This window comes from Raphanus sativus, unplaced genomic scaffold (assembly GCF_000801105.2).
Source record: "Raphanus sativus cultivar WK10039 unplaced genomic scaffold, ASM80110v3 Scaffold2225, whole genome shotgun sequence".
Taxonomy (NCBI): domain Eukaryota; kingdom Viridiplantae; phylum Streptophyta; class Magnoliopsida; order Brassicales; family Brassicaceae; genus Raphanus; species Raphanus sativus.
In genome coordinates, this window is record NW_026617534.1 from 1 (window position 1) to 10657 (window position 10657).

The window sequence follows — 10657 nt, forward strand, 5'->3', positions numbered from 1 at the left end:
GGGGCGACGGTGAGGGCTGAGCCAGTTTCCATTCCACGGGCATCCACAATTGCTTTTGCTATTGTTTCCTCCGGAGTAAACTCTTTATTCTGGAACCCCAATTGATTTCTGGATATCCAGAGACTCCACCACATCCACGCTGCTAGAGTTCCTGCTTCATACCGATGGAGGTAAAGAGTGAATCCTTTTTTACCTGCTCCCAACCTGTTTGATAATCTTTGATAGCGTCAATGTTGATGGCAGTTGAAAGGGGAGCTAGTTCCCAGGACTCTTCTAGCATATGGGCACGTGCAGAGGAGATGCAGGATAAACTCTTCCGCGTTGCATCTCTTGCAGAGGGGAGATTGGGATGTTTCGAATCGCAAAACTGTTCTCCTACAGGTAATGCCTTCTGTAGGGATTTCCATATGAATAGTTTTATCTTTTCTGATGTCTTGATATTCCAAACGTTAGCCATCCAGTCACAAGGTGGAGCTTGGTTTACTGGTGTAGAGTTCTCCTTTTCCTCTATCAGCGTTAAGTAGCCTGATCGCGTGGAATACTCACCTGATGTGTTTTTCAACCAGACTAGTTCATCAGGTACTCCCATTTACTTGGTTTGATCCTTAAGACTTGTTCTTTGTGGAAAGGAAGGATGAGTTCTAATTTCTCCAGGTCCCACTCCGTTGAATTTGGCAGGAATAGGTCGGAGACTCTGGTATAGAGGAAGCTTTATGGCGCTGGGCCGATAGGTCTGCTCATTGTGGGCTAGCCAGGGATCCTTCAGATGTTGATTGAGGTTCCTGAAAGCCAACCAGCCAAGTTGCTTGAGTAGGAGGTCTCTGCCTATCAATACACTCTTCCATCCATGAGAGGCGCTCTTTGGTGCTGAGCATAGCAGGAAGTCTTCCGAGTGGCAGTACTTTCCTAGCAACACTTTGGCAAGAAGGCAGGTTGGGTTCTTGATAATGTGCCTGCCTATTTTTACGAGGAGAGCATCGTTTGTGGAGGTAATATCTTTAAATCCTAGTCCTCTTTTCTTTTTTGGCTTAGCCATTCGGTCCCAGGATATCCATGAGACCTTTTTGTTCAGGGTCATCGTCCCACCAAAAGCGTGTCAACGCCGACTGGATGTTAGAGCAGAGGGATTGTGGCATCTTAAAGCATGACATCGAGTGTGAAGGCATTGGTGCTAGGACGCTTTTTAACATAAATGTCTTGCCTGCAGTAGAGAGGAATTTCGAGGACCAGCTTTGGGCTCTCATCTTGATACGGTCAACCACAGAAGCAAAGAGGTCCTTCTTTTCCTTCCAAAATGCTCTGGGAGCCCAAGGTAGTTCCCGACTCCTCCTTCTTTATCAATCTCCAGTACTGACTTAACAAGCTCTCAGGTCTGTGTTGGTGTTTTCTTTGCGAAGAAAACGGATGATTTTCTGCTTATTAATGAGTTGCCCTGAGATCGTTTCATAGGTGTTCAGTAGAGTCTTGAGTGCATCTGAATTCTTCTTGTTTGCTTGCAGAAAACATCGTATCATCAGCAAATAGGAGGTGGTTCAAGCTGGGACATTAGCTGCTATAGAGATGCCTTTGAGGAGTCTTTGTCTCTGCGCAATCTTACACAAACCTGACAGAGTTTCACTGCATAGGATAAAGAGGTATGGTGATAAGGGGTCTCCCTGCCTTATACCTCTTTCTGGTTTGACAAAACCTCTTGTAGCGCCATTTATGATAAACGTGTAGGAGACTTTCTCTATGCATTGCATGATCCATTGGATTTAGGTAGGGTGAAATTCATCTTCCTCAGGACTAGTCGAATGAATTCTCACTCCAGCCTATCATAGGCTTTACTCATGTCAGATTTGATAGCCATATAGCAATGCTTCTCCGCTTTTGATGATTTTAGGTAGTGAAGAATTTCATGAGTATATTAAAACGTTGTCTGATATTGCTCTTTTAGGAAGAAAAAGCAGACTGCGTTTCTGAGATCAGCGTTTGGAGGTGGGGTTGGAGGCGTCTCGACAAAAGCTTGGAGATCAGCTTGTAGTATACATTGCAGAGGGCAATGGGCCTGTAGTCGGCGACTCGTTTTGCACTTCTTCTTTTCGGGATTAAGCGAACATGCGTTTCATTGATGGTTCTCCGCATTTCACCGGAGGTAAAGAATTCTTGAACTTCTTTAACTATGTCGTTGCCTACTACTGACCAGTTCTTTTGAAAGAAACAAGCAGAAAACCCATCTGGTCCTGGTGCCTTATTAGGGTGGATGGAAAAGAGGGTCTCTTTTATCTCTTGGGGCGAAGGGAGCTTTGTCAGTGCTTCATTCTGTTCCTCTAACAGTCGGGGGGTAATAGCTTCTTCTATGATTCCAGCCATCATCTGAGGATCACACGCATTGGAAGTGAACATCTTTGCATAGTAAGCTTCTATTGTTGCAGCTATTTCCTCTTCTTTGTAGACTGAAGTTCCATCCTCCGTCTCTATCATTGCAAATTTGTTAATGGTTTTGCGTTTTTTGGTAGATGCGTGGAAGAAACCTGTATTCCAATTTGTGTTTCTCCTAATTAACTTGAAACAAAAAATGTGTAAAGTTATTATTAATCTAATCTGGTATAGTGGATTTTGAATTTCAGCCTGATCTTAAAGTCAAATATTACATTGCTTGATTACTATAAGACTATGTTTAGAAAACATTAATCTATACTATTATTTGAGAAGTGATTTTTTGCAACGAAAAATTATTATACTAATTTATTATATAGTTGAAATCATGAATTAGTGAACTAACTATACTTAAATTTCTATGTAAAATAGAATATAATTTGATATTTTGACCATTTGTATTTTTCAGTATGAATTTTTATTGGTTAAATTAACTGTAGCTATCGATATTTTTAGACAAACTAGAAATATTGAATAAAAATATGTAATTCCTTGATGGATGTGCAAAAACCTTAAAATTTCCCTATTGTGATACAGAGGAAAGAGGAAGAGTAGTAACCAGCACCCAAAATAAACTGCGTCTCTATTTTTCAACGCAGGGTGTTCTAAGTTGGCACCATTATTATATTATGGCATCTTCTAACGTTTCTATCAGCTGGCACCATTTTTTTTTTTGAACATTAAGCTGGCACCATTTTACACCTTAATTATATATTTTCCAAGGTTAAATTAAACGTAGATCTTAGAGGTGGTCTTGGGATAGTGCTCACGAGTTAATTCAATGCTTATTGCTAGGACGAGATGGATCACATTAAAGTTTGTTATTATTGAAGCTAGACTTAGATATTTATTTATAACTAAATTTACGTTTATTACAACAAATATATTTCAAAATTTAAGAAACAGAAGAAGCAAGAGATCATGAATTCGTTTTAACTGTTGTTGTGTTTGGAATTCTTCTGTTGATTTGTTTTATGACAGAAGGGGTTTCTCCAGATCTTTGTTACAGTTTTCTGTGTCTGAAGGCTCTTCAATTTGAATCTTCACTTCTGAGTTCTTATTATTGTCTATCTGGTCTTGAATTATCATGACATCAACATCTTTTGCTTTACCCCAGAGCACCATGTAAAGTCCCATGATCACAAATAATCCTCCGATTAAACTAAGAAAAAGGAATCAAAACAGATATAATAAATATAATGTTTATGAATTGCAGCACACTATTATATCAAGGAAAGTTTAAATTTTACCCTCCGGTGTACATCTCTTCTTTAAGTAATATAGAAGCCAAGATTGTGACAATGACAGTAGCGAGAGGGCTAAACATTGCTGAGAACAAAGGGCCTCTTTGAGATATTACCCAAGCTTGGACCGTAGTAGAAAGCGCTGACGTTACAACTCCCTAACAATCATATTTTAAAAATTAGGGTTTATGTCTGCTTAAAAAAATCAAAAATTCAACCGAGTCATTTATGTGCATACAGCGTAGAGACACGTCGCTAACTCGGAGTAAGAATGGAGAATCCAAGCGTTTGGGTCTTTCTCGAGAAAGAAAGTGATGATTGCACATTGTATCGTGCTGAATAAACACAGCCACGCTGATAATGAGAGGTGGTCTGGGTAATAGGCCGAGATTGGAACCTAGAGTATTGTTGAAACAGAGTTTAACTTTCTTGTAAAACAAGAAACGTTACCAAAAAAAAAAAGTAATGATCGTTCATGTTTAATGAAAAGTTTACCTGAATAATGAGCGAAAAAGACCAGCAAAGAGCGCTTACGAACACCAATAAACAACCAAACAGCCATAGGTTCTGGTCCTTACTATCTCCTAGTAACGATTTCGCTATCGGTAAAGAAAATTCCGCGTTGAGAATCTTTGGTCCACGAATCAGAGCCATGGAGACGGCTCCTACTACACATGTTACCGTCCCTAATATCTTCGCTAAGCCTCTGATATTTCGAAAATTCACCTTTTCGTATCTAAAGATCAGCGGTAATTAGTTACACCAGAATTTTGGCAATTTTTCATATAAAGAGAGATGCATAAATGTAATATTATGTATATACCCGGCGAGAAATGAGACTACGAAGGTGAATGCAGGGATCATGTTGGCCATGGCACTTCCCATTGACGATGAAGCTAAGTAAATACCTTCAAAATACAGATTTTGATACAGGGTAATGCTGCAACAACAACAAGGAAAAATAGTCCAAGATTCATCAACTTAGGGGTCTAAAGAAATAAAGCACAAACAATCTCTTATGTGTACGTATACACGTACCCTATAAGCGAGGCCATGAATATTAAAGAAAAGCTTCTTCGATCCAAATTAGATATCTTCGATCTTCCCCTACAATAACACACACATATATAGGAATTAGCAAGAACTAGTCACAAATTCATTTACATATATTCAGAGAGAGGGATATGACTTTAAGTACCTTGAGATGAGGATAAATGGGAAGATGAAAATGGTTGCAAAGGCTTGCCTATATAGGATAAAAACCCGAGGACTTAATCCATTAACCAAAGTAGCTTCTGAGGTAAGAGTCACTCCTGCATAACACATTTGCAGTCCCAACATGGCAATCACCGGCTTGTAATCCTCTACATTCCCCATCTCCTATCTTTTTTCTCTTTCTTTCGCTCTTGCTCTTTTTCTCTCTCTGGCTCTCCCCTCTTTATTTGTTTATGTACGTTCTTATAGTAGTAGTGTATAGTAATATTAACTTTGATGAAGGTAATCCCAGCTAGCTAACAATTTTGTAGCATTTACAAACTATTCTCAAATTTATATGAAATTCACGTGTGGTTTTAAAAATTTTTTTTTGCTAGTTTAATTGTTTATTCTCTCGCTAACAACGAGGATTTATTTTATATATTCATTGTTGTAGACGAATGAGTCAATTTTTAAATACTAGTATAGTTTTGTTTGATTTCGTGTCAAATGGAGGCACTTATTTAAAATGTCTAGTAATAATGTCTGCTTCTCACGGATACAGAATGTGAACTACGATAACGTGTAAATACAATCTTTATCGTCTCAAATATATGCCGTCCAACCAGTGCCGTGTGAAGGTTTCTAGAGACCTAAGGCATATTTTAAAACCGAGACCCTTCAATAAAATTTTATTACATATTTAATATAGTTTAAAACAATATAAAAGAATGAAAATAAAAGTATAGCCTATAAATTTTATACAATAACCAACAACGAAAGAAATGAAAATAAATATTATTGTATAAAAAGAATGATGACTTTGAACGAAAAGTAAACAACAACAATATGGATTGTCACCAAACGATCTAAAACGATAATTCAGTCAAAATATGTTTAAATATTTAAGTTTTTTTAATTTCTAGTCTTTCGAAAAATCAACCCAGAAAAATTGTTTTTAAATCCAAAAGAATAAACTGATTACTTTTTATTTATTTTAGATTCATATATTATTTTCTGTTTGTAACTAATTTTCTGTATAAAATATGGTTGTTTTTCATAAAAACTTGAATTCAACCAAAAAAACATAAGGAAACAAGAATGAATTGAATCATCCGAATGTGGAGTTCATAACAATGAGTTTTGATATTCAAAATAAAAATCACTACGATACAACTCACTTTGATAATCGGGGGCCTTAAAACCTTTCAGTAAAATCGGGGGTCTGGGGCAAATGCCAAATGCATGGTAAGCACGGTTCTGCGTCCAACTGACAGTTAAATTATTTAGAAGAGGAAATTTTCGACTTGGTGAATGTCCTGAAACACGACACTAATACCAATTCAATTTGACCTACGACCTCATATAACTAGACATTTATGTTTCTCCTAATTAAATTGAAGCAAAAATATATGTAAAGTTGTTAAGCTAATCGGGAGGATTTTGAATTTCATCCTGATCTTAAATTCGTACATTGTTTGATTGCTATACGACTATTTTTATGAAATAAAAATTAAAACTAAATAATGGTTACTTGTATTAGCAACGACTTCTCTCATATATAGAACCTTCTCACATGCAATCATATTAAAGTTCACAATATGAAAACTGAAGAAAAACAGTTGTAAGGTCTGTAGCCTTGATCACTAATAAAGTTCGCACATGGAAGCAATAACTCAACTAGGCCCATATATAATTTGAAGGTTATATGCATGGCATGATCCGATTGTACCATGGAACCCTTTATTTATATATAGTCTGCGTCATGCCAATGTGTAATGTAGTTGACTTCTCTTCTAGATATACATTTGATTACATGCTTAGATCGTTTCTCTCAGACGATAAAAATATGTAATATTACAAACAAACAAACAAACAAACAAACAAACAAACAAAAAAAAACTGTAGCAGATCAACAAACTAAGATTAAATTGACACATAAAGGATCGAGGCTAATAATATTTCACTCAATTTAACTTGTGAATAATCAATTAATCATGATCCAAAAATGAATTTGATAATTAAAAGGAAAAAAACATTTTTTACAAGTGTTGAATAGTCCCTATTTTCAATCCAAGATATTCTAACACAATTTACCAACTACGAAGCGGCCAAAAATGACCTAAAGTCAACCATTTCTTGGCTTCCATTAACGTGAGAAGCTTCGCATTGCATATGAGACACCCCACTTCTTCAATGTCGATCGACAACGATTACCAAATTAGAATAAAAAAAAGATTGATGTTTTCCCATTGTATTATAACGGCCTGCGCTAGAACCTTGTTTTAAACAGGTTTCACCTGTTTGTTCGGCTACGAACATTGTAATAAGAGCATCCACACGTTAGTAGTCATTGTACAAATGACAAATGATAAATTAGTAGTCAAGTGGGTCTCTCAAGCTATTATTTTAATAATTAAAAGATAGTAGTCATTGTACAAATGACAAATGGTTTAAAAAAATTATCAACTGGCAAGTGTAAAATTACAGCTATTTGTCATTTCTTTTTTATTTTTAATTTGAGAAACACACTAAACACCACTATTGCTGATGGCCTAAAATATTCATATATTTCAATACACCAGTTCATACATATCATATGTATATATATACATATTGCAGTGACAATTACTCAAAATTCAATGAAAACAAGGAATCATAGTTGATTTTTTTAACTGTGTTATTGTGCTCTGGAAACTTGTTTTAAAACACGTTGTATGTTGCTTTGTTTGTTCGGCTACGACCCATGTAACATTCATATATGTTTCAGTACACTAATTCATATATAGATGATTACATACCATATACAAATTACAGTGGCGTTTTTCTCAAATTTTGATCGCTAACTTCTCCGATAAATCAAGTTAAAAAAAAACTAATTTAAGTATTTCTTTAAGTAATTATTAGGGAGGGAGAATGTTTTACTTTTGTCTTTGGAAGAGTAGAAGCCACGTATTAGTCTTCCCTTGATTTAAGGGGACAAACATATCATTGGAAGGAGATTATGTGTGTTGATTTACATTATCCTATTATATACTGTGTCTGTGTCGTAGATTCGTATAGTAGATATCATACATAATCCACTCACCATTCGTCAATTCTTTTGACCTCAAATGATTTCACATGGCTGATAGAGATTGATACTGATTTCCCACGCAGTAACTCTTAAACTCAATCCCAAACACACATATCCTTTATTGAATGAACTCATGATACGACACATGGCCAACCTATGTATATATGAATATGATATAACAATGGAGATTGTAAATAGTACATCAAATAATAATAAGTAATAATTTATTGAAAAGAAAAATTGATCGGTAAATATACTCAATCTAAAATACTCGGATCCTCGCCAAATAATGGTACCCTATACTCGTGTATTATAAATTTTACGCGTTTTTTAGCTATCAACCGGTAACTTAAAAAAAAAAAAAAAAACCGGTAACTTTATTTCTTTCCCGGGGAAATGTTGAGTGAAGAGGCACATATATGTCCTTAGACCGAGGCTAACAGTTCAAGCCCCTCCCATAACAACACTAGAACTCAGGAGGGCACGACTTAAGTCTCAGCAAAATCAAGATTCGACTGTATTCACTGGAACTTCTGAAACTTCTGCCAACGACAACGAAAATGATTTTTAGCCCAAAAGCAAACTTTTTATGACCTTGGTATCCGGATAAAGATTTTTAGTTTAAAAGTAAACTTTAAACGATGCATAATAGATAATAATCTCCGATAACCTGGTTTATGTACTAAAACCACAAAAGTTAACCAGGTGTATGTACTTCAACATCTAATAGTAACCCGGTTTATGAATGTAAAACTAGAGCCGTCCTTCAATATTTTGATTTTTGAATATGATATTTATATGCAAAGGAATATTAAGGACACGGAACATTTTCATAAATATTTGGGTAACGACAATATTAGTCAAATGAATTAGAATCAGAATCAGAATCAGATATAGATGGTGAAGACATGGGATGGTGGATGCAGAGAGTTAAGAGAATGATTGTGGAAAAATTCCCCTGAACTACGGATATCCATTATTTAGATAAGAATTCGCGCATTACCAGGCGATCCATAACTTGTTGGAGAACAAATTATATTTTTTTATAGAACGGCAAATTAAATTATGTACTGACTGTACATCTATCAGTTTCATTGTCATCCATGTGTGACATTCATGTTCAACAATTATGTACAGCATATATTTTTGAAAATTTCTTTTTATGTATGTAACTATTATCAGATCCTTAATTAGTCCCAACTATGTAAAACTATTGATCGATATCATTAATCACTAATAAATTATTTATTTATGTGACTTAAAATTCAGAATCTGTTACAGTTGTCAGCTTTGAATTCTGTTCAAGCTCGTTAACTAGAAAATTGTATTAAAAATCCGCTGTCTTTGATATATAACCTATGGGTTATGATGGACGGATTAGCTGGCGTAAGTATATAAAAATGGATGCAGGACTTAATCTACAGAAATTATGAAGAACCAAAACTTATAATATTTTACATTCTTTAACATTTAAATCTCAAACGTGAGGTAAACTTTTTTTAGGTATTAGTATGTTTTTAGTAATGAAACTTTAAAAATCAAAATTTAGAGTTAAATAATATGATTGCTTAAATATGCCTTTTTCATCCTCTGTTTTTTTAATTCCTGTATTTGCGTGGATATCTTTTGCCATAATGCCAATGTGGTGACTGCGCTGATTGATTAATAAGCTTGTCATATAGTACTCTTTTTTGGTCAACGATTTGTCAGATAGTAATCATATGCTAAATCAAAGATGTGAGCAGAGGCGAATCCAAATATATATATTTTAACGGAGGCATTAATGGTATGAACATAAAAGTCAAGAAAATCTGGAGTTGAATGTGAATTGATATGGTGGGTGCACAAAGCAATTTTAGACTTGGTCACCAGATTTTTAAAAAGTATAATTAGATTCCTTATGCTAAATTTTGGATATCAAAACTATTATGGGTACACGAGTCCTGATATCTAACAACCTACATTCGTCCCTGGATGTGAACATATATATGCATTGCATTCATTGTAATAGTTAACCGATTGCAAAAAAAGGAAGGAGAAACTAACCTCGTTACCTCGAAACGAAATTCATAAAATGCACATGATCAGCATAATTACAAACAGATTCGCAGTATGGTTGTATCACTTCAGTATCACGAATATCTACGGTTTCTCAACTTGCTTCAACATTGGTTCGGGGCTTATTTTCAGTACATTGTTTTTTTTCAAATTACCATATGTATTCCCTTTGTTAATTAATAAAATTTGTTGTTTTAAATAAAAAATAAACAAAATTTTGAAACATCATAGTGTAACATTTTAAACAACATACTAAAGTTGACAAAAAAAACAACATACTAAAGAAGCTGCGTAAGGTTGTGGGTCATAGAAAGATCTTGAGAAGAAGCAAGAAGATCTTGACGAGGAGGAAATCAAGATCAGCGAGCGAAGAGGTTGCAGCAAAAGCTAAGAAGCTCGTCAAGAGAAACACTCAATGATTAAGAAATGTTGTCCCCGTGGACAGATTATGAGCAATGAAGTCTTATTGATACATGAAACCTTAGATACCATTGTCTCGCTTCATACGCAAGTGACTTTTATGAGGACTATTGTTGATGCTGCTGAGGCTGGAATTGAACGGTAAATGGTTATTTTTTCTTGTCGGAGATTATTTGTGAGAACATGATCCGATGGGATCATTCTTGGTCGTTGGGACTTTGACCGTCTAATATTTGCACACTTAAAC

General features: G+C 35.2%; 1 protein-coding gene across 1 annotated transcript; it reads right to left on the reverse strand.

Annotated features, from left to right (window-relative positions):
• Positions 1-3205: 3205 nt before the first annotated feature.
• LOC130505380 (WAT1-related protein At4g30420-like) lies at positions 3206-5211 on the reverse strand. The gene is made up of 7 exons (XM_056999974.1): positions 4861-5211; positions 4701-4769; positions 4486-4602; positions 4158-4398; positions 3901-4059; positions 3669-3820; positions 3206-3580 (listed from the first exon to the last, which is right to left on the reverse strand). Exons 1-7 carry the CDS (start codon positions 5037-5039, stop codon positions 3391-3393), a joined length of 1107 nt encoding a protein of 368 aa, XP_056855954.1. The 5' UTR covers positions 5040-5211; the 3' UTR covers positions 3206-3390.
• Between the last annotated feature and the right edge of the window lie 5446 nt (positions 5212-10657).